Source organism: Coloeus monedula (assembly GCF_965178545.1).
Source record: "Coloeus monedula genome assembly, chromosome: 1".
Taxonomy (NCBI): Eukaryota; Metazoa; Chordata; class Aves; order Passeriformes; family Corvidae; genus Coloeus; species Coloeus monedula.
Window position 1 is genome coordinate 38,861,349 of NC_138781.1, and position 24,221 is coordinate 38,885,569.

Consider the following 24,221-nt stretch of genomic DNA (forward strand, 5'->3'; position numbering starts at 1 on the left):
CCGGTGCCACCGGCCGGCAGAGCGCCGGGTCCCACAGGAGCCCGAAGGCAGCACCTGGGCACGGCCGCTCGCCGCGGGCAGCGGGGAAGGCTTCCCCGGCCGGACCCGCACTCGCCGCTGGGGCCATGTTGGCAGCCCGGGGACGGGCAGCGCCTGGCAGCGTCAGACGGGAAGCCCGGGCTCCAGGAGGAGCCAGCCTCGGCTGCCCCCGCTCCCCCCCGCGGTCGCTGCGGAGCGGAGATGTCCAGCCTCGGGATGTCCCCCCGCCCCCGTCCCCCGCCGCTACTGCGGCTTCGGTTTTGTAATTGACCCCTCGGGACTCCCAAGGCGTCATGTCGTAACAGCGCCCTGTCGAGCCAGCAGTCCTGTGTGCCTGCGGATCACCTCGAGGTCCTCCCGTGGGAGGAAGGGTGACATACAAACTCCGATCCATTATCGCGGTGCGTGGTGGTGACAGTCCAGTGTATTTTCGGCCGCTGAAGATACCAAGTAACTGGATAGGCGATCCCTCGATAGGCTGTGGAAACTGGCGGCACCGAGCCAAATGTGCCCCGGGTGAGGTCGGTGGGAATGCTGGTCCCCATTGTCCCTTCACAAGTGGGTCCGGCACCTCCAGGAAGAACCGCGGCTGCCCACTGGGGCTGCTCCCCGCGCCTGGGCCGGGGGTGGTGGGTCGCTCCAGCCAAATCACTTTTCTCCGTTGGGTGGACAGGGAGCGAGAGATGGACAGCAGAGGTTTCGGAGAAATGAGTAAATCGCCTCGCGATTATAACACGCTAGCGAATACAACACGCCTTTTCCCGCAGACGGGCTCCTCATCAGGGGACTGGGGGAAAAAAAAAATCCCCAATACTTTTACCTTTGGAAAATTGAAGGGTCTGTGTGTGTGTGTGTGTGTGTGTGTGTGTGTGTGTGTGTGTGTTAGTGCTGTCGCTGCCAAGCCCAGAATTTTGTTTTCTCTCCCAGCATGCGTTGATGACATCACGAAGTGCCCCTTCTTTGTGTGTCAGTGATGTCACCAAATGCAGTGTGGGGGACAATGGAATCCTGAACTCCGGGCGAGGGCGAGTGGGAAGCGGCTGCTCCTGCTGCTGGTTCAGGGCTGAGCCGGGGGAGGAAGGGAGGACACAGCTGCTGCTTTAGGGCTGAAACAGGTGAGAGACGGGAAAGCTGCCGGGGATTCCTTTTGCCTGGATTGGTGGGGGCGAGTGGGCTTTGGGCTAGGCTCTTCTTTCTTCCCCCCCCCCCCCCCCCCCCCTTACTGCTTTCAAACTGAGACAGGTGAGAAGTTGCTGCTGCTGCCGGAGGGACAAAGCAGGTGAGGCTGGGGAGAAGCTTTGGGGTTGAAACAGTTGTGAGAATAGGAGGAAAGCAAGCAGCCCCAGCGCCGAGCCTAATACCCCCCTCTGAGCCTTAAAAAAGCAGCCCCGGGAGCTGCCCCTCTCCCAGCCACCTGCTTCCACCGTGTCCCCGCGGGGCTCTCGCACGGAAGCAGCAGCGGAGCCGGGGAGGGAGCCTGTCCCTCTCCCCCGCGACACCCCTGCAGGTTACTTTTCAGAGGGTCTCCATTAAAAACTCACGTCCCCCTCCGCATGCCCCTTTCTTCCCTCCCCGGGGGGAGGGAAAGGGGGGGGGGGCCGTGGCTGCCGGGATCCCCCTCCATCCCCGGAGCGGGGGCTCCGCCGCCCGCCCCCGCCACCCCCCGCTCCGCGCCGGGTGGCGCCCCGGCCCCGCCGCCCCCCAGCCCCGCTCGGCGGTGGGGGAGGCAGCCAGGGAAGCCATTGCCTGTTTAATAGTTGCTGTTGCAGCACTTCCGCTTCTCTCCCAGCGAGAGAGACACGAGTGGCCAGGCCCAGCCGCACCGAGGAGGAGCAGCCAGACACAAAGGGAGAGGTAGGGGGACGGGGCACCCCCCGCCGCCCTCCCCGGGGGCAGGGGCGAGGGGCAGGGCCGGCCGCGGCCCGGCGATGGGGCGGCAGCCGGCGGGGCAGGGGGGTCGCGCCCGGGGCTGTCAAGTACCTCTGTCCCCCGGCCCTGCGGGCCCGCGGCCGGGGCAGCTCGGCCGGGCCCCCTCCGGCTGTCGCCCCGCGGGGGCAGGGGAGCTCCCTGGGGGCCCGTGGCCCTGGGAGGGAGGCGGCCGTGTGCCGCCCCCCCCGGGCCCGCGGCTGCCCCCCTCGCCTCTCCCCCGAACTCTCCCGGGGTGCTCTGCCAGCCCCCCCATCCCTCCCGACGGCTTCTCGCCCCTCTCGGGTGTGGACCTGCCCTCGGTAGCCCGCCGTGCTCGCCCTCCTCCCCCGTGCCCCCGGGGTGCTCGCATGGACCCGGGCTGCCTCCCGCTGGCCCCCGCTGCCCCCCTCCCTGACACCGGCCTCCCCCGGCCCTCCACTCTCGACCCTCGTAGGCCCTGGCCCTCCTTTCCTCCACGCCCCCCCCCCGGCACAGACCCTCTGCTCCCTTCCCTCTCGGCTGGCATATGCCCCTCGGTGCAGTGGGCCTCGCTGGGTCCCACCAGTGCACCCCACTCCCTCCGTAGCCCTTCCCCTTGGTTTGCTCCCTTCCTGCCCGTGTGCCCTCACGGCTTCCAGCACCCGATCCCGCAGGCAGGGGTTATCCAGCAGGCAGGGGTTTCCCACCACAGGTCGCACATCTGCCAGGGTCTTCCTTGTGTTGCCAGTGATGCCCCACTTCCATTTTAGAACTGGCGACGGTCACCCCCCCAGCCCCATCCCTTCCTGCCTCCCCCACGTGCCTCCCGGGAACCCAAGGGACCGGCGCTGTTCCATTTTTATCTCCTACACCCCTAGGCTCGATAGTGGTGGGTGGTGATGGCTCTTCTTGTGTGTGCAGTTTGGGGGAGATTAGAAAGAATTGCTTTGAGCTTCCCTGATCCTCGCAGTCGTCCTCGTTCCAGTCTCCTCTCATTTTGCACTTGCTTTCTGAGAGGAAGCTTTTAAAGTCCCTTTCCCCCTGCTCCTCGGTGTTACTAGTGCAGGGGAAGCTACTGCTCCTCCTGCTATGGCTGTAGGGCCTAGAGAGGAGAGGGAGACACGAGGATCCTTTAAAAGGAGCATGACCCAAACACAGAGCAAGATTGTCAGCAGCCTTTCTCTGTGTGTGTTTGTGTTCACTGTTTGTTCCCCACGCCCCATGGTGTCTCCTCTCCAGGTTGGGGTGTGTGGTGGGGGGGTCGCTATGTCGGATGACGATTCGAGGGCCAGCACCAGCTCCTCCTCATCTTCATCCTCCAACCAACAGACAGAGAAAGAGGCAAGCACGCCTAAGAAGAAGGAAAGCAAAGTCAGCATGAGTAAAAACTCTAAACTGCTATCTACCAGTGCCAAGAGGTGAGGCTGCAGTCAGTTTTCTCACTGATTTGTTGCATCTTCCCTTCTTCCTCATTTTATTTTGCTCCGTTCCCTTGCTTCTCTCATTCCTCAGCTGCAGCCCCTCTGCTCAACCTTTCCACATGAAACTGCTATTGTCTCACTTTTTTCAGTGTCTTGCTGCAATGAGTGTCTGCCCAACTTCTCTGCTCTCTGGTCCCTCTTCCTGCTTATCCCAATTTTTTTCCTGGGTTTTCTTCTTCTGGGCTGTTATTCTGACCCTCAATTATTTCTGCTGTCTTTTCCTTTTTCCTTACTAGCATTTGTTATGGGAATGGTCTAGGATTGGCATTTAGACCTTATTTTTTTTCTCTGCTACTGGAAGCTATATGGTCCCAAGTAAGGCATTGCATTTCAACACCCATTTCCATCTCTTGTGGGTTGGAGTCTAGAGTGTCTTTTTTTCTTTCCAGGACTGATTTGGAGATTAATTAATTAATGTTTGTGAAGTTTAGAGTTTGCTTGCTTTGGGGGAGTGCACTCCAGTGTAAGGGGTGTAATATGGCCCCAGATCTTTACCAACAAATACATTACTGTTATTTTTGTCTGTTCATCACCTATATTGAATTTTCTAAGTATGGTTGGGTGCTGGCTGGAATAAACAATCCAGAGCAGGTCCACTTGTGAACATTCTGCTCTAAAATAGTCTTTGCTCACAGCACAGAGTGGGTTTGGGCTTTTTTTGAAAATAAAGTACTTTTTATTGCAGAATAATGTGTAGAGAGAGACACCTGCATGGAATAGTAATTCCAGAACAGCTATGTCAGTCAGTTTTCTTCACTTGGATTGACTCTTGGAGCTACTCATTAAAAAAAAAAAAAAATTGTTACCCTTTCTTACTTATTCTGTGTGTCACCTGAATTCAGCACCATCCTGCTCCAGGGAGCTAAGCTGACAAATGGAAGTTTTCAAGCAAACTTGCAATCCTTCAGTAAGAATAATAAACCATCTCACTGAACAGCTTTGCCAAGCAGCAGAGAGGTTGTATCAGTAGGTGTCAAAAGTGACTGGGGTTTTATGCAAATACCCTGTTGAAGCAACTAAGTTCTCTGTGGCTTTGTAGCATTTAGGCAGTTTGGTTATTTCAGATCTCCACTCAGCAGGTTTCCATGGTAAACGGACATAGATAGTGGCAAGCAGTGTTTACGTGTTGTGCCCTTCACTCTTTTAAGGAGAAGATTTTTAAACTGCCTCCTGTGGAAAGGCTGTGGTCCTTGTGTGTGACAAGTGGCAGGAGAATGCTGGCTGTGTTTAAAACAGAAGAGAGGCAGGCTGGGTGGGGAAATCTGGAAGGGAAGCCTGAGTGACAGTAATGGGACTCCAGGGAAGAGGATGATAGCTGTTTGGGCGTTTTGTGGCAAAAGCAGCGTAAGCCCAGAATAGTCTGGGCCGGGAGGACAGGGTGTTGGCTTAGCACAGTGGAGAGAGGGAGCGTCTGGAGCCCTAGGGAGGGTACATGGGGATGTTGTATGGCTCTCAAGGGTGAAGAGAAGGAAGAATTGAAGGTAGTAGGAATGTGCAGGAGCCTTGGAAATAGATATTCACCTTCCTTAAAGTGTCCTTGAGAATGGCGCAGTTATTGACTCCCTCGGGGCTGTGGTTTTTTTTTCTCAGGATGGTGATGAGAAGCTGGGGGAGAGAGGAGGGAGCCAATTTGGCAATGACTGTTTCTCCCAATCCCGTAAGACAAAATTCCTTTTCAGACTGCAGTTTTCTCTTGGTGCATCACATTTGCAGAGGTTTCCCCTCATTTACAGGCTGGTTGGCAGAGCAAAGCGGACAGTCTTTTTCACTGTGTGGTTGGCATCTTTGTAGGAGCATTGAGCAGTGCACCTGTCTGGGTTCAGTGCATGATGCCTGTCTGCTTCTCTGCCTGTCTCTGTAACAGGGCAGGGCGCCTGTCCTGCTTAGGGGGTTTGGACTGGTGGGAGGCTGCAGCTGAGAGAGTCTCTCATGTGCTGTGGCAGGCTCACAGTGGCAGTATGTCTGCAAGGCGAATGTGTTAACTGCTATCCCGCACAGTGACTTACCTTTGTTCCTTCTTGCTTTATTGCCACAGGATTCAGAAGGAATTGGCTGACATCACCTTAGATCCACCTCCCAACTGCAGGTTGGTGTCGATTCCTTACCTGAGGAGGGTGGGGGAAGGTGAGGGGCTGAAGTGTGCCTGTGTGTTGTAACTCTGTTCAGAGGCTCTGGATGGAGCAGAGGAACGGCTGTTTAGGTGGCCAACTACTTTCATGAATGCTTGCACGACTTTAAATAGTTTCCAGGTGGGGTACCTCCAGAGATTGTATGTATTTTGACCAGTTTTCTATTTGTTTGGGGGGTTGTTTTGTTTTTTTAACAATTGCATTTCAATATGCTGTACTGTTTTGTGTGTGTACATTTCAGAAACTGGTCTATAAAGAAGAGTGTGAAAACTTTCTCCTTGTTTGTTTTGGTTTTAGTTTATAACTCTAATGCCTGACTGCACTAATCTTATATAAATAAGAGTCTTGCCAAGGGAGCAGAGAATAGTAGAATGCTATGAGGTTTTTAGCTCAGAGTTCTGTTGTGAACAGCAGCTGACAGTGGAAGAGAAGGTGAATTTGTCACTCAGTGGGTGCCCCACTGGAACATACATCTTAGCTGATGAAACAGAAAGCAGGGATATTCTGTTGCCCTTTATAAGCGGCTTGTTTTTAAGTATGTTTTAGGAACTTGTACTGTTTTTTTAAAACATTACCAGGTTGATTTGTTTCATTGCATGGTGTCCCTGAGCCTCTTTTGCATTTGGAGAGTAGACAGTAGTAGTGTAATATCTTTGGTTATATTTGCTCATCCAAGAGGAAAGAGGCTTTTGGTCTGGTCTTTTTGCCACAGCCTAACTCTGTTCCCATCTTCTTGCTGTAGCTGAGGTTTGATGTCTTTTGATGTTGGTAATAGCAGAAATCAGAGAAAATTATGTTTATAAATAACTGTTTAAATTGGTCTTTCTAGTATTGAGTTTCCACCCACAAATGTACATGAACCTTTTTATTGAAGCTTTTTGCCACTGTTAGTCTGTGGGGAGGCATTAGCACAAGATTTAGCCTGACAGGTCCTGAGCCACCCTTTCAGTACCAGTCCCAAGGATCAAAATTAATTAAAGGAGGAATTGAGTGTGATGTGTGACATCTAGTCTGATACTAAGAAGATTTTTGTGCTGTTGGCATGGTAGCCAGTAAGCTCTGAAATCTTTAACTGGGACAATGTTGTTTTAGGGACAGTAATGGCTTACCTGAATGTTACAAAATTTCCAGTTCTTGGGCTAGAGATGTCTGTCCTGTGTGCATCCCAGCTCTGTGTCAGGATGAAGTCCACATGCTTTTCCTTCCTCCTTCCACATTCACCTGATTTTCATGAGAAGGAAACACAGAAGCAGGCATGTCTCAGGCACTGTTACTTGAGTCTGGATGGTCAAGGTGCTGGGACTTCAGTCTGAACTTTGCAAATCTATCCAAAAGTTGTGATAGTATATGAGTGTGTTAGATTGCGTGTTTCTTCTGAAGGTTTGTGTAAATAATATTAGAACTCTAGTTTGTCCTTGTTTCAATTGGATTCATCCACAGGTAAAGATGAACTAGCAGACTACTATTCAAAATACAGTATAGGTTTGGTTTTTCTTTTTTAATTACATAGACCATTGAGGATAATGCACTTCAAGGCCCACATAGTAAGTTTGTGCTATTTCAGCCCTCACAAATACTTCTAATGGTAAAAATTAGTTTGTAGTACAAGTAGTGATGATTAATCTTCGTCCATAGTGGAGTTACAAGTATTCTGCATTCCTTTTGACTTTCAAATGAGTGACAGTGAAGGCTGGCAACTCTTGCAAGTAATGCATTAAACTGGTGTAGTTGTTACTGCCTTTTAATATGTTGATAGGTAGGAAAACGTGAGTGGACGGGTTTGTTGTGTGTGTATGTGACCAAAGGAGTTTTGGTATTGCTCATCTTGGGGTGAAGACATCCTACTTCTGTAAAGATGGTGCTGAGAGTGAAGGAGAGCAGCTCTGCTTATGGCTAACAAGGCTCCAGTTGTGCAGTCAAGCACTGAGAGTTTGCCTCTGTGGCAGCTGATTTGTAGAAGGGTAGGCAGGTGCCTGTTGCCACAACAGTGAGATGAGTTTCAGCTATTGCAGTTATGGGGAAAGTTCACCTCTTGTGAAAAAAAGAAATAGAAATAGTCAGTTTATGACTGTGGGGAGATTAAGCACGTGAGAGACTCTGGTTGCTGCATGATGTTTAAGGTTGCCAAAATTTGTTCTTGGGAAGCCTGCTAACAGTGTCACTGCTTTCCTTTATATTTTTTCCTTTCGTATGAACATTACTGGCATGCTGTGAAGGAGATATTAAATACATAGTTCAAGAACTTAGTTTCAATTTCCTGCCTTTATGGCTTTGCTTATTCTAACTTTTCCTCTGTCCTCCTGCCCCTCACATCTCTGATGCCTTTGTGCCTCTACAGATTTTTTTCAGGTGTCACTGGAGGAGAGGCCAGTCCTCTCCTTTTAGGCATCTCATTCTTTTAGTTTAATCTTAAAACTTACATATTCAGGGCATTATGTATGATGCCACGTACTACCTGTTGTGCTGTCAATTTTATGGGTTGCCAAAGCCTCAAGTCACATTTGAAAATGTTCGTTCAAGACTGTATCCCGTGTTATGTTGGAAACATCATAATATTCTTTTTTTTTTTTTTTCCTGGACATCTGTTCTTACACCCCTCACCACCATGTTTGTATTTTCCCCTGTTTTATACTTGGTGTTTGATAGAAGTTCGTGGTTGGCTGTGCTTTAATGTTTGGCCTCACTGCGAAATACTGTTCTTCTTTCAGTCTTACTGCAGTAATGGGAGTTCAAGATATTTTAACACATCCCAGAGCAGCTCTGTATATTGCAAGACAAAGATTCAGGTTGTGAATGATTTTTAGTAAGAACTTAGTTTTACCACGTCTTATATGAGGTATTTTTGTTATAGAATACGACATACAAGATGCAATTACAAATAGTGACAACCATTTGACATTTCAAACAAAATAGCTTAAAATGAAATGTTTCATTTTTATTTTTGTAGCTTGCAGTGACTGTGTTTTCATGTGTGTAACCCACAGATCATCTGTTTAAAAAACAAAAACCAAAAAACCCAAACCCCAAGCACACTCAACACCCTGTGATTGAGCAGCTGTGTGGTTTTTACACATATGCGGGTAATATGAGGGGAATTTTATTCCAGAACTTCCTCTCTCCTCAGTACTTTCCTTGCTTCTGGTTTTTCCATAGCTTGCGTGTGTCCCCCAAAAGCTTACTTGGGCTTGTCTCTCACTGACTGCTTCATTTCTCGTAGTCCCTTTGCCCTTCTGTCTCCTTCCTCAGGCTGTGATTTTGATTTTCACAGGCTAGTACAGTTAGTTGTGCAGAGGTGCAGAATATGTGCATGGAAACAGTCTCTGTTTGGCCTGCATTCAAAAAGTAGATTTTTGGACTTGGAAACATTTTCTAAAAAAGATTTATTTAATATGTGCCACAAATTCGTGGGTTCCTGGTGGGAGCAATGCTGTCCTCATAAGTGTCCTAGTGTAGTGTATGTTTGGCAGCTACTTCTGAATGGATTTTAGCCCTCTTCATCATTTTCAGAAGGACAGTGCTCTGAAGGTCTTTAATTTCTGAAAGATGATTGGACTCCCAATATTAATACTGAGTTATGAAAGTTAAATGTGGCTTTCAAGTTCAAAAGGTGGTTAGTGGTTAATATGAATTGGAGAATAACTGTTTGGACCTAAAGTGTTTTAAATCTTTAAGAGTGTATCTGGTGATCTCTTCTCCTACTTTGTATTATATCAGAGAGTTTAACTCTTGTTTTAAAACTCAAAGAAGGTTACTAGGAATTTCTTACTTTTGGTCTTTTGTATATGTTGGTGACAGAGGAGGTGTCATGCCTTTGCTTTGGGTCTGCAGATGTCAAAATATGGTTCCATCTTGCTATGTAGGTAGTCCTGACTTTTGTTTGCTGGTAACAATTGTGAGTGTTGTGCAAAAGCTTTCCTTCTGTCTCTGTGATGGAGTCTCCAAAGCTTTAAGAGAAGTTAATTAAAGCTTTAAGTACTTTTTATTCGCTTCGTGTCGTTTATTCAACCTCTATATCTAAGCATCTCCTGATGGTAAATCTACTTATTGATGTGAAGTTATGGAACAAGTGGTTTTCCCCATTTTTAGGAATGGGGAGTTACAGCACACAAAAAACAAGGTACTTGCCCAAGTCATGCAGAAGGTCTCTGGCAAAGTAGAGTAATGAATGTAAATCTCCTTTGTTTCAAGCTAACTTGCAACTGAGCTGTTCTGCTGAATCTGTGTGCATCAGTTACATTATGAGAAGGGCTTTGAATTTGTGTTTTATTGGGTGTCTGGTATTGACTGTATGTAAGCATGGTAATTTAATGTTATTTTTCCCATCTGTGTAGAGGGACCAAAATGGATATTAACTAGAATTAATGTTTTTTAGTCTATCTTAACCAAACTGGAACAAGTTTGTCTCCACATGCCTCATTTAAGTCCATATAGGCAAGACCAGCTGTTATTTAAACAAAAATAATTTTCAAACCTTTGCTGAAGGAGGCATTTACCTGCAGGGTTTACCATTGCTTCAGAGCAAAATGCTATCACAAATTCATTTTTAAACTAATAATAAAATACAGTTGTGATTCTTGGCGCCTTCAGCCAAGTTTTTGTAAATTTGCAAAATAAGGACCAGATCTCCTTGAGAGTCTCGTGAAAGTTAACTGTCAGCACTTAATAAATATGTGTCTCAGTAAAGATGGTGGGGAGAAGTGCTCTCCATTATAATGTATGGAATATTAATAGTTTTCAAAACTTTGCAGTGTGGAATTAAAGTTTCTTGGCTTGAGAGAAGTCTGCATAAAATGTGTGGCTCAAAGGCAGTTTTGAACTCAACAGCTTCATATTGTAATTACTATATTTCATCTACATACCATAGAAGTCTGGCATTTGTCTTGCTTACATTTGTTTTTTATGGTGCTTGTAATTTTTTGCAAATGTATTTTTTCAATACTTTCAACTCCAATAATGCTTTAAGTGCTTTTGCTTTTAAATCTTGTATATTATCTAAGGATGGATTGTCAGTGTTAAACTCTAATATCAGTGTTGTTTTTGTTATTATCATGTGTAAAATAGTCCTTCCTGAACACAACCATATTCTAGCATAAACTTTCTGGTCTTATGTTTTCTAAGTAACAATGTCTAATATTTCTAATATTTTTCTTAGTATGCACAGTCAAATTATTAGATCAGGAAGGACACAAATGCCAGCTTTTGCTCCCTTGCATAAATAAAAAATTAATATCACCTTTAATGAAGGTGAATTATCAGCTTACAAAAGTGGTTTTAGAACTCTTTTTCTATTTCCTCTTGTGTTGCGTTGAAAATGTGTTTTCTGTGAGAAGTTTCCAGATGTAGGATAGGAAGGACCTTCATAATTAGTGCTGTGTGTGGTTGAAAAATATCTTTTGTCATATAAACTACCAGTGGTTCATCATTCCCTCCTTGCTTTGTTTGGCATGTGATCCCTGGAGAAATAACTCTTCCTTTTGAAATGGTGTATTAACTAATTTAGAGATCCTCTGCAGCTGTGTATGGTCTAGCTTGCAAACCATAAAAATAATACATTTCTACACGGGGTGAATTTAAGTATGTGGAGGTTAGCAGCTCCTGCAGGCAAAGTCCTCTGCCCGATGTACTCAAAGACTGCACAGGAGCAGTTTCTTTGCTGAGGCTCAATTAGTTAATATTACAGGAATTAACTTTCCTGAAGCTACTTCTGTTTTTATTTTAACTGTCAGAAATGTTTTGATGGCCAGGCTGTTCGGACACTGTGGCAGAAGCTTGCTGATGCTGTGGTAGATTTTGTTTGGCACATCCTGGCTCGGGAATTCCCAAATGAACTGCATTCTGTGCTCTTGCATGCCAAACATGGAAACGATGAATCTTGAGAGCGGCTGTGAAATTGTATCATGGCTAAGAACAAAGAGGTTTGAAATCCCTTCTGTGCACACTCCCTTGTATACCACTTAATTTTATTATTTGACTTTCAGTTTCGCTGCCCTTGGAGGGCACTGTGCAACTGTGTTTATGATGCTGCACATATGTTTTATCTGACAAATTCTTATATTTCCTCTCAGTTACTCAGTCTTGTTTGGTTTTTCAGTTGTATTCCAGCACTGCTTGTCTAGATTTTTATACTGGATATGTGTATAGCAGCAGGTTATATGTCTGGTTTTGTTTGAAGAAATATGCATTATATGTGTATGATACTCCATAGACATAAATGGGAAACACCATACGTGTGCTGTTCATACTTTAGGGGTTGAATCCATCTTGCCTTTTTATATGAAGACAAAATTACCCATGGATAACTGGCTTGTCTGGGAGATTGAGGAGGATGGGTTCGTGTTTGAGGATTTCAACAAGAGCAGGTTGCCAGTGACTGAGAGCCTTGTGGTTTCTGAAGAATGGGTTGGTTTTGGGAGCCGGTAACATTGCATCTGGCAGATGTTTGCTTTGGCCCCGCTGTTGGAAGGCGTGGTGCTGGGGATGGAAGTGGAGTTCACCTGCACTGGTTCATCAGTGGATTCATGTCATCAGTGAGTTTGTGTGTAGTGAAACTTGCAGCCTCTGCCTGCACTCTTCTGTAGTTGTACATGACAGACCAGCCTTTCATGCAGCACCTTTTCAGAAGCATTTAATGTACAAAAAAAAGGATACCATTTTATGGGAATGGGTTAAGAGACTACTGCACACCTGTGCAGACTCACACCACGTTCAAAGTTAAAGGCTATGCTTTCTCCACAAAACAAAGTGTTTCAAACTAAGTTAAGTTAATGATGCAATTTAGTCATTATAGGTAGAATCTTGCCAATCTATACATTTATTTGAAGGAAATAAATTTATACCTATTTTTCCCTCTGAGGCTTAACAGTGGAGATCTAAATACTCACTTCATTATATTACAAAACAAGGAAAGAACATGTATTGTCAAGTTCTATAAATAAGCTACAACTGTCAAAATAAGCACTGTGCACTCAGGAATTCAGAGGGGTTTTCTTGTTTCTCTTGCCAATTTGCAAATTTCAGCAACATGCAGTTGAAATTCCGAGGCATTTGGGGAAAGTGTAATGGTTGCAACCATGCATTTAATACATATTTTCTGTGTGTAAGGGGCTAATTGACATTACAAGGAGATGTTGCAGAGCTGTATGCTTAACTTCAATATCCAATTTGCAGTGTTCTTTATTAGCCTGGACTCTGGGGAAAGGAAGCTGGGGGAGAAAAGGAGCGTGGGGCATGCAGACTGTAGCTCGGGGCAGATGTGGGGTTTGAATCTCCCCACTCACTCCAGTCTATTCCATGATTTCGCAACTGATAATATGGGTCAGATTAGATGAAATTGAGCTGTTTTGAGAACGGGGTTCAGGCCAAGTTTTGGCAGTTCATTTGTTTAAGAGAAAATGCAAAGTAATTGGATTAAAGAGGCTGTACGATTAAAGATGTAGAGTCCTGTTAGATTTCTTTGCTTCTCTGTTTCTGTGAAACAGTTTGGAATTTAGGTCTCAATTCCTCCAGGAGCTTCAACTTTTAGAGTCAAAAGTGAGTGTGAACCAAATCAGATCAGCATGCTAGTAGATGTGTTTTGTACTTCGTATCAGTGTAAATGACTGTTTAAAAAGATTGCTCATCTCTCCCTCTGGAGCTGCTGGGCTTGCTGGAAACAGAGAATCTTGAACTGGTACTGAGAATTGTAAAGACAAAATGGGGAGGAGCTTTCTGGAGCAGGTGGACTGCTAATATTTAATATTTTTTCTGCTGTGGGTATCTGAGCAATACATGTTGGCCGGTGTGCCAATTCCAGTGTGTCGCTGGGAGAAATCAGGAGAAGGGTCTTGGTGTGTTTTCTTTTGATGCCTAACATTGTGCAGGGAGTTGTGCACAGGAGTAAAAAAGCCCCCAAACATTAAAAATTAATTCTGACATCAAAAGTGTCTTTTCACAATAGGTGAATTGATGAAGAAAAAAAAACTACTTCTGGTATGGTCTGAGAGCTTTGTCAGATTTATTTGAGACAGTGATTGTTTTACAAGCAAACTGCCAGAGGAACTGTCTTAAAGGTTTTAGATGCAGTTGGAATATCTTCACTGACATTTTAAGGTGCTAATTTAGGTGTCGACTGTATGGATTGTCCTATATTTGCGGTTTTCAAGTGGACAACTTCTAGAAAGTTTCAGTGTGTTATTTTATATTCCGAACAAGTGTAGCTGCTCTGAGAAGTGGCCTATAAATGGTGGAGAAAGTGCAATTTATTTCATTGAAGCAGTATTTAGCTGCTGCAGATGGTTTTGAAAGACTGCTAAAATGTACACAGTTGTAATAATACAGTTTTAAAGTAATTAGATCAATACTGTAGTATACTACAAAAGGTCATTTTATCAGAAGTTTCTGATCAATCAGATTGTTGTAATATTGTATTTGCACAGTACTTTCTGTATGTCTTAGTAACCTTTTTAATGGAGGTGAATGCATACAAGCCTTTATAGTTGGTGTCCTCCTTGTCTTCCTTATAAGTTATTTATCAACAAGAATTGTCTAGCTTTCTTTTTGGTGGGGTAATTCTTAATATGAGATTCTCATCATATTTTGTAGTGCTTTGACTTCTGGTTAAAGTATTCATGCCTCCTTACACTTGGGTGACTGTGGGAGAGAGAAAAGACTGAAGGCTTTAAATAGCTATGCTATGTCTCAAAACACCATGAATCTCATTGAGTTCTCCATTGCATTAAAATTGTGGTGATTCTGTCTTTCCTACTTTGAATTTCAACAGCACCCTTGTAATCTAGGAAATGAGGCAGGAAGATGTACAGTAGCGACAAGAGTGACCTAGGAGATGTAAGTTTTGGATGTAACTAGTGCCAGGCCTTCAGCTGCCCTGCTGCTTGTCTTTCAGCTGCATCCCAGGGTTGAAATCTCTAGTGAAGTCTTAATGTTTTCTTTAGAATATCATCTTTCCAATTTTTCCGTCCCCTCACTCCCCTTGTGAGGTTAATCACATTGCAGGTATTGGTAAGACTGGGAGATGAGTGAGTTGCAGATGAGGAACAGAAAAGGACATAAAACTACTCAAGGTAGCAAGGTTGTAAAAGGTATTAATGGAGACTATAAGGGACAGCAGAGAGAGATGGCCCGTCAGGATGGCTGAGGAAAATTGCACTGGTTGCTGGAACAGTTGCAGCAAAGGTGGAAGTAGAGACAAGACTGATGTTTTTCTGCTCCAGCAATTTAGCTCCACTTTCTGCTCCTTGCACTGTAAGGAGCAGAAGACACAGGGCATCCTCCTCTTGATGATTGGGAGGACCATCCATGGGCCGCCTTCTTCTTGGGCATGAGTAGATTTTTGAAACAGTAAAGCATACAAGCTGCAACAATAGTTTTTCTGTTTTGGGGTTGTAGGGTGTCACCCTATCCTCCCTTCCCCAAAAAAGTTCTGCTTATGTTGCAAAATTGGGGGTTTTTCCCCCTTATCTGATAGAGGTAAATAAGTGAGTTGTTTTATTCAGCAGATGTTGTATTATCTTGAGTATGTGATTTAGTTATTTTCTGATTTTGTGCACTCCAGGGTTATCACAGCTGTTACTTTGTGATACTACTACATTGTAATAGGATAATGTATTTTGAGATATATTAGTGTTGGGGCTTTTTTCTTCCTGGATAGTGGCAGAGAAATAATGAAGTCGTCCAACAGCTAATCCCTTTCTTTGGTGTCTTTGTGCTCCTACTTCATCTTCCACTTCAATATCTAGGAGGACTATAAATATTGGTTAAGAAAATATGAGTTAAAATGCATAGCTATTACATGTGTTGAGACATTCCAGTTTCAAGTACTTAGTAGTCACTTTGTGTACTCTTAATGACTATAAATATTATGTTACATACAAGGTTTTGTAATGTATCAGGTATGTCTTGTACATTGTTTTTCCCCCAGAAAAAGCAAATTTTCTAACCCCACAGACTGTGCAATCTGTACTTTCTGCATTGTATTTCAAGGATTTTGCCTTGTATTTCATAGAAAAGTCTTATTTATGAGGAGATGTAAAGTCTAGACAAATAATTTAGCATTGGGATTGTCCAGGTGCACATTTCACTGCATGTTAAGTAGCATAGAACTAGCCATTTAGGACATATTTATTAACTAGTACTGGATTTTGTCAGGAAAGACTGAAAAGTGGGGATTGGATAGCGGAGGCTTCGTGTGGTAACACTTTGCAGTGGGGATACAACAAGGTGGCAGGGTCCAGCCATAAAGGGTGGAGTGGTGATTTGGGTTTGGATCTGGAAAGGAGAGGTGTCTGTTACCGACTGAAGTCTGTTCTGTTTGCAGCAGTCTACATTGATTCAGAACAAATGAGGAAAAAAAGGATGGAGCTAGAGTTGATGGCTGAACTATGACATACTAGGAAAGAGTGAAAATACAGGGTAGGATTAGATTTAATCCCTTAAAATCAGGGAACAAGAGAGAAAAAAAATGTATTTTGCCAGATCCCTTTCCAGTAGTAAATCTTACAGTCTCTTGCAGAGAGTCCGAGCAATCTCTATACTTCTCTTCTAGGTTTTCCTTTCCTTCATCATAATCCAATGTGTCCCAAGTCACCCGTGTGGTGTAAGTTCTGGAAGAAAGAGCTGGAGTGCATATTCTGGCTCATGGAGCTGGGCCTCTTTCTGCAAGCCATCTCAGGCATGTAAAGAACAGTGCTAGTGTCTCCTGCCTCCTTATCCTTCTGAGCTGAGCATTTTCTGGTCCCTTCTCTTTCCTGATGGCTGCGCTGATCCTTCAGCAGTAAGCCATTACATCTGTCAAAGTCTGCAGCCCATGCCTACAGGGAACCAAAGAGGCAAGTTTGTCCTGTTGACAGAAAGAAAATGTATATTAGGAATTTAAAAATAAGCAGACATAACCATTCTTGTTTTATTAATTTACTTGCAAATGAAGTAGCAGTGATCAGCTAAACTACTGAATGTGTATGTAGATTTTTTTTTTTTTTAAATTGCTAAAGTATCTGGGTCATGAATCAGAGTAGCTTATGAAAGGGAAAGAGGAAAGTGTTTTTAAAGTACTTAAATGAGCAAATGGGATAATCCTGAGTGCAAGGTAAAACAGAAATTGAAATTTGTCATCTTTCTTTATGTAGTACTCTTTGGTCATTGGAAAAGTATTTTTATTAGCTTGAAAGGTTTCTAGTCAAGAGGACGCATCTAAACTTCACTTGGGAGTTATGAGGACATTTGACTGTGCAGAAGGTGAGCCTGTATGAGCATTTACACTGCAGACAACTGTATGCCAGGCAAATGAAAGATTCTTTGGTCGGTATTTTTACTAATCCTCCTCTCATGTACACATTGAATGTCACAGCTGGAAAGTCATTGCTGTTTTAGCAAATGATTTCTTTTCAGAGGGAGAATCTCATTTTTTAAGATATTAAAATAATGGAACTATAATGTTTGCTTAGATTGGCTTTCCTGAAAGATAATGTGTCATATCCTAATGACACACTAGATCCAGTGTTAAATTTCAGTCTTTGCTGGAGATAGTGAATTAACTGTGTCCAGAAAGTGGGTTTGCATGTCCCTGCTTATATTACTAAAGGTCAAGGTCACTAAAACAGTTCTGTACAGTTTAATGTACAGTATGTATTATTTATCCTTTTTTTTCTTTAAAGTGCCAGACCGTTTACTGAAGTGAGTGAGCACTTCACTGTTTTATATATAGGCAATGATTTTCTCAGCTGATTATGCACAGAGGGTAAGCATTTTTATTGTCCTTTTTTATTTATTTATTTATTAATTATGCTGAGACAACCAGATGGAAGAATGCATTCTCGCCTTTGGCTTCTGAAGGAAAGATCTCTATTTTTGTTTAGTGTGCTAAACAGGGTTATTTTCTAGTAAGAGTTATATAGTATGATTGTGCAGTTATCCTCTCTTCCAGAGGGTCATATATGTGATCTCTGGTCAGTATGGGGAAACTCACACTTTTGACCGTTCTGTCTCTTTGGACTCATTACTTGTTGGACATAATGGTCCTGAAATTGCTTAATTGTTCTGAAGAGATCATTTGTGCTTACTCTGTTATTGCCATTTGATGCTGCCTCTCTATACACTGCCAAAAGTCCATGGTATATTACATTTTTATTGTTACGTAAAGCGGCTGTAAAACAAACCGTGGCTGTGTAAGTGTATTTGAAATCTTTGCTATTGGCTACTTTGTTTTTTCCCTTTATGTCTCTAACTTTTACATTTATAGTTTTGCCACCACAGGGAGCTAATGAAAAGCAAACATATAGACTGTTAAAAAAAAAAAATAATGCTATGCACAGATTCACATTGCTTCCTCACTCATATTTATTATTCTGTTTCTCTGTATAAGAAAATATAGGAAGGACATGCTGTGCTGGGATGGTTTTTGGTGGGAGGATTGGGGATTTTGTCTTTCCTTTGCATTGCTTTGGCTGTTAAAGTCCTCTGATTTTAGGAGACTTCAGCAGTTGTAGATCTAGTGACAGTACAGCAAACAAAGGAAGAAGATAAATGTATGTGCAGTAGGACATTGATCTGGATGAGGGGAGGTCTGTTTAACCGCTTTTTTTTAATACTTGCATTGCTGCCTGTGGGCACTTGGGCCCATGTGCATCCTTATCACTCTCACAGGATTATGAAAGGTGATTTCTCTTATGTGTTCAGGCTTCTCTTTACAAGTAGTAGTGAAGAAGATAAGGGCTTAATTTATCCTATATTTTTGATTCTTTCTGTATGCCTTTGAGTATGTAGTAGAACACTATGTCTCATAAGAATAAAGTTAAGATGTGGATACATTTAAGGATCTGACTTTCCACAAAAGCTATTTCCAGTAAGAGTACTCATTGAGATGATGAGTCTCTTGATCATTCTTTACCCTAGTGGGAAAAGTGTGTGAAACCAGCACAACAGCCACTGGGCAACCTCTCTTAGCATTTCTCATCCATATTGGTCACAGCTGCTAAGATGTTTTTAATAGGTAGACTTTTTCTTAGTCTAAGCTGGTTTTCCTGCTTTAATTGGAGCTGCACAGCTTAGACCTTGCTTTCCAGTCTTTTCAGAAATATACTTGAACTCAGTCAACACTGAACCAGAGCTGCCTTCCCTGTGGAACCTGTGCTGAGGAGACATACCTACTTGGTGGGGGTCTGTTCTACATGGATCAAAGGAACATAAACTATAAAGATTAAAAGATGCTCAGGAGGGGAATATGTACTTGGATTTTGCCAGCAGTTAAAAGTAAATCCCTTACAGTAAGTAAGACTGTAAATGGTGCCTCGCAATATGTGGTTTGCAGTAGTTGAATTGTGCAGGAAGACTGAACCACTACCAGACTTCAACTTTGAAATAAATGAAGTAGATTTTAGCTTGATTCTTATTTTGCCCGCCATTTCATTTTGCAAATTATGAGGTAATTCGTAGTAATTTGCAGGTTTTAAAACTGTTAGATACTATCTGTACAACAGCTCTAGGGGAACAGTGTTGAATCAGATCTGGTTTTTGTCAGCAGTGTGTTTAGAGCATGTATGTGTGTGCAAACACACATTTTGTGTTCACTTACCAGAGTGCAGTTGAAGTTCTGAGAAAGTAGTTTTTTTTCTTTACTTTTTCCCTCCTAAATGTGCAGAAGTAGCTGTGTGGAAAAGAATTACTGTAAGATCAAGTTTCTTTTTCTTTAGCAGTTAATTTGACTTGTAGAAGTCGACAGACTATGTGTTTTCATAAACTGTAAACATTGCATCACTCAGGAGAAGCACATGTAGGAAAGTCTCTTAGGGGTGTGCAAAACAGACTCCAAGGATAATGCTGATTTGCCAGTTAATCCCAGTGGCATAAAGGGTAAAGTCAAACTTCTTTTCATGACTGAGAGGGGATCAGTGCTGCCATAATGTATATGCTTGTTGTTACTTTGTAGCAAAAATGATAATACAATTCTAGATCAGCTGCAATGGAATACCATATACAAGTGTGTGTGTTCACATGTCCCTGAAGTGAGTGAGTACAGCTATGGGGGTGTACAGGTTTTGTGTACTCAAACTTTATACATTAAATAGTGTCTGTATGATCAGAGCTAGATATAACAGTACCATTATCACACAAGTTTGTTAAAAGATATATGACATTTTTTGAAAATTCAATCAGAATGTCATCACACTCAATCAGGACACCTCATTTTGTATTTCACCCACCTGGATTTCCTTTTTTTATCTGATCCTGTCATCAGGTAAGAGCTAATTGTGCTCTTGTGCCCTGGCTAATCATAGTCTTTGCAGAGTTTTGGCTTGCAACAGTGAACTTCCTAACTGTGTGGTAACACTTTATTTATTTATAATCTGTTTCACTGTTGAAAATACACCTTTAAAAAAAAAGAATCTGATCCAAATGATATGTATGGTCAACAAGAGTTTCTCTGTTCCAGAAATTTGTTTTCAAGTCCTCAAAGCTGGGCAATATAACTGATGTTTTTTCATGTGTAGCAAATATGCTAATAAATCTGGTGTAAAGATCAGGGATCCTATCATCCTGCAGAATGAAGCATTGAAATGTGTATTTTTCCTCAACTGCAGTGTTGTTTACATTAAAATAAGATGAGGGAAGTTGGAATTTGGTATAGTAAGATGCAGTGCAGGCTAGTAGGAGATCTGAGGGTAGGCAACTTTTGTATTTAGGGATCAGTCCTATAGCTGAAGTAATATAAAAGCTCTGTTGTTCCTCTGAATTGCCCTTTCCTGTCCTGCAATAACTAAACCAAGCAAGGTTTTCACTGAAATTGTAACACCAATGTCATCAGTCTGCAATCTGGTGAGTTCCCTCTGAAATCTACTTCCACTTGCTTTTACAAATTTAGTGCCTCTACATGGACCTTCCTATTTAATGAAATGTTTTGACTGAAGTTGTGCTTTTGTATGATGCAGTTTACACCCAGATAATGGTAGTTACACACAAATATAGATGTACACCTTGCAAGTGCCCAGAAATGTCGTTGCAAAACTGTGGCGTCGATCCCTTTTTAAGCTGTTCATCCATGACCCTGATGATGGCACCTGAGAACTTGCTTATGCTCGCAAAAGAAGCTGCAACTGTTGACTGTGATTGCTTTCACAATGAGGATTAAAATAGCATGCTGAGTATGTGGGATATCAGAGGTTTGGGTGACATTACGTATAAAATTCTGTTCTTTTGGATTTTTAATTGTCCCTCTCCCTCACTAGCATCTTCAGCCACACACACTGTATTTCATTTGGTTAGTTTGTGGTTCGTTGGAGTGGGTTTTTTGGTTTGGTTTGAATGTTTTCCAAATATGGACATACCAGCATCGAATAGGGGAGCATTTTTTAATGCTTTTGGTATTTGTTTTCTCATTTTCTGTCATAAGCCTTATGCTTAAAGTTCATAGGTTTGAATTTCTTTACTTCTTTGCTCATCTTTCTCTGATCCTCCTAGTAGGCAGGTAAGTTTACTCTGTCTGGAAGAACACAATCAGGATGAATTACGTCAGTCATTTAACTGCTAACTTCATGCTGCACTGAATTCTAGCGTAAGAGAAAATAAATTAGAAACATCTGTTTTCTTCTTCTCATAACAGAAGAACAGAGATGTTCTATTGAAATCAGAGGTGTCAAATAGAAGAGCAATAAAAGGAAGATATTATGCATGTACTTCACACAAATAATTAGTCTCTGGAACTTACTGTCATAGGAAATTATTGAGGCCAAGAACTTAACAGAATTTGAAATGGAATTGGGTAGGCATGTGGCTACCATCAATGTTCGAAGTCAGTATAATTAATTATGGTGATTGGGAGCAATATTAAACTCATGCTCCTAGGTTTAAACAAGATGCCTTGAGCTGTTGTACCAGAAGAGTATGGTGAAGGGATTTGTTTGGGGTGGGGGGAGTTTGTTTCTTCCAATTAAGTTGCCTATAGACTAAAATCTACTTTTGCTCTGAGCATTACATTGAACTCTTTGTCCAATCCCAGCTTGCACAAAAAGTGGTTTTCTCCCTCCTTCCACATACACATGTGCACACCTGTCTTGTATTCTTTGGGACCAGAAATCCTCCTCCCTTACTGACTTTATCCCTTTTCATGCTCCTTTTCCACATCCCTTTTCATAACATGTCATCCCAGAAGTGACTTTTTTGCATCATGTCTGATCAGGTTACAAGGGAATGCCTATGGAAATGACCTACAAAGTGAGCAATAGAATCCGAAGACTTATAAATGATTAATACCTACACAGAGCAGAAGCCACAGCGTTGATTAAACTTGAGTGTGCTGTAATGAGTGAAATCACTATATTTCTGTAAAGGAAGTGATGATGGTAGCAAGCTCTTTACCATGTCTTGCCTTTTTAATAAGTGGCACTTCAGGTTATGGAATTAATTCCACGGAGTGGGAAAATATCAGGAGTGAAGAAAGAAATATGTTAAAAGGCTAGACTATTATAGTTGACATTTATGCCTGCAGATCTCAGCAGGACTTTAAACTACACAGTTTCTACATGTTGGGGCTAGGGAGGAGAAATATCTTGATATGCTAAAGATATAAAACAAAACAAAAACAAACCCCTCCAAAAAACTCCAAACCTAAAACCACATAACAGAAAAGCCCAAAACAAACCCCCGTCTGTAGATTCAGAAAGAAAAGAAAAAGGTAGTTGAGCAAAAGCTAATAGAAACAACAATTAGAACTACCTAGGCTTTAGTCAAAATATTCCTGACCTCCAAATTCTTATATTGGGAGTCTAGGAAAGGTAACTTGGATAAATCATGTGACTTTAAACAGAAGAACCTTAAAATGTCTCCTGTAGAGGAGTTCAGCTCTTTGCAGAGCTCTGTGCTTTCCTTATAAGGTTCTGCTCTTCTGTAATTATCTAAAAACTACTGTCAGTTTAATGACAGAAGCAAAGCTCGGTGCTTGTTTTGAAGATGCTCAGCAGCAGCATTGATTGATAACAAACCTTTAGATTTTACTCTTCCATTAAAAATACAATATTTTGTCTTTTCTTGGGACGCAGATGCAACAAGGATGCTTTCAAAAGTGTTCTTTGCTGTCAGTGGGAATGAGGAATGCCATAATTACTGACTGGGCTAAGTGTGATGAAGCAACCCCCCAGTCCAAGTGCTCTTCAGTGATCTGGCTTTTGCAATTGCTGCTGGGTTTGTTGGGGTGGGGGTTGCCGGGTTCCCAAGAGGTTTCTCTGCCCCGCATTGTGTGTGAATTAGTTCTGTTGAACTTGATGGAATTTTTGTCATTGATTTCAACTAGCCCAGACTGATAAAGAAATACTGGCTTTTAGAAAGAGACTTGACAAATGTATGCTTACAGGATAGGTCTTTAGCAAAGAGTGGTTTGCTGCAAACTTGGAAGTAGGGAAAGAAACTTACTCTTTACTGGCCTTGTGCTCACTAGGGGCATTATCACCTATGGTGATAAGTCTTCCCATTTTGAAAAAAGGGTCATGCGAATGAGAAAAGGCTTAATTCAAGCACATACAAAGTAATGGCTCATCTATCAGCTTCTGTGGAATGGTGTCCACTTTAGCTAAAAGAGTGTATTAGAGAAGTAGGTGGATTTTGGAAAGGAGAGATGGAATTTATTAAAAAAGAAACTGGAGGACTTCTCATGTAAAGATACAGGGATTGTTTCCTTTAAACAAAATCCAAAAAACTGAAACCAATAAATGTATCATTTACAAAATCACAGAAAATGCTGAGTTGGAAGGAACCCACAAGGATCATTGGGTCCAACTCCTGGCCCTGCAAAGCACCATCCTCGAGGATCACACCATGTGCAAGAGTATTGTCCAAACACTTCTTGAACTCTATCATGCTTGGTGCTGTGACCCCTTCCCTGGAGGAGCCTGAGCCTTTTTCTTGTTTTTTTAACCTCTAGAAAAAATAGACAGGAAGGTATTTTTTCCTCTTCTAAGAACAAAGGCATATAGAACGAGATTAAAAGATAATGAAATTAATTTTTTTTTACTTTTTGCAGAATGAAATGGGGCACAGGAGTTCCATGCTGTATTACATTACCGAAACCAGGAATTAAGCAAGCCTCAGGCTTCTGTGGAGGGCAAAATCAGACAGAATTACTGCAGCTTATTCATAATACTGATTTCAGAAGGAAAACATGGATGCCTGGTGTTGATGCTCAAGCAGTTACCACCGAGGGTCTTGCTATGGTAGGGGAAAACAGAAGACCTGGCAGAACCCTTCTGATGCCCATCTCTTTCCAATTTGACACTGGAAGCCAGTGAGATACAAGGTGTTAATTTAGGTGGACTTCAGATCAGATCCAGCCTGATGGATCTGTATTTCTTTTGATAAGCTAGTAGATAAAATTTGCACTTGCCCTGTGATCAAAATCTTTGCAGTAATACTATCTCTAGTACACTTACGTGTGAACTGAAGTTTATTTTAACATTGTTTTATAGGGGGAAAATTGTGTTTAGAAAAAAATGTCTTTGTAAGTCATGTTGTAAAAAGTTTGTGCTCTATGACACACATTCATATATGTGTGTATATATATATAACAAAAGCACTTTTAAGAGTGATTTCTAAAAGTATTTTCTATTATATTTTTGTCAAATTAGTATGTCTCTCAGAGAATCGAGTCTTAAAGCACAAAACAAATACTCACTTTGGTGTCTTACTCCAGTACTTAAGATTAAGGTTG

The 24,221-nt window shown here is 42.6% G+C and overlaps 1 protein-coding gene across 1 annotated transcript in view; it reads left to right on the top strand.

Moving 5' to 3' along the window:
* Nucleotides 1-975: 975 nt before the first annotated feature.
* Nucleotides 976-24,221, top strand: part of LOC309586375 (ubiquitin-conjugating enzyme E2 E1-like) — a gene marked incomplete at its 5' end in the record, with an annotated part of 43,931 nt that continues 20,685 nt past the window's right edge. Inside the window, 4 exon segments of the mRNA XM_082303154.1 lie at nucleotides 976-1,111; nucleotides 1,114-1,154; nucleotides 3,166-3,344; nucleotides 5,443-5,493. Of these exon segments, the coding sequence (XP_082159280.1) occupies nucleotides 976-1,111; nucleotides 1,114-1,154; nucleotides 3,166-3,344; nucleotides 5,443-5,493 (407 nt within the window).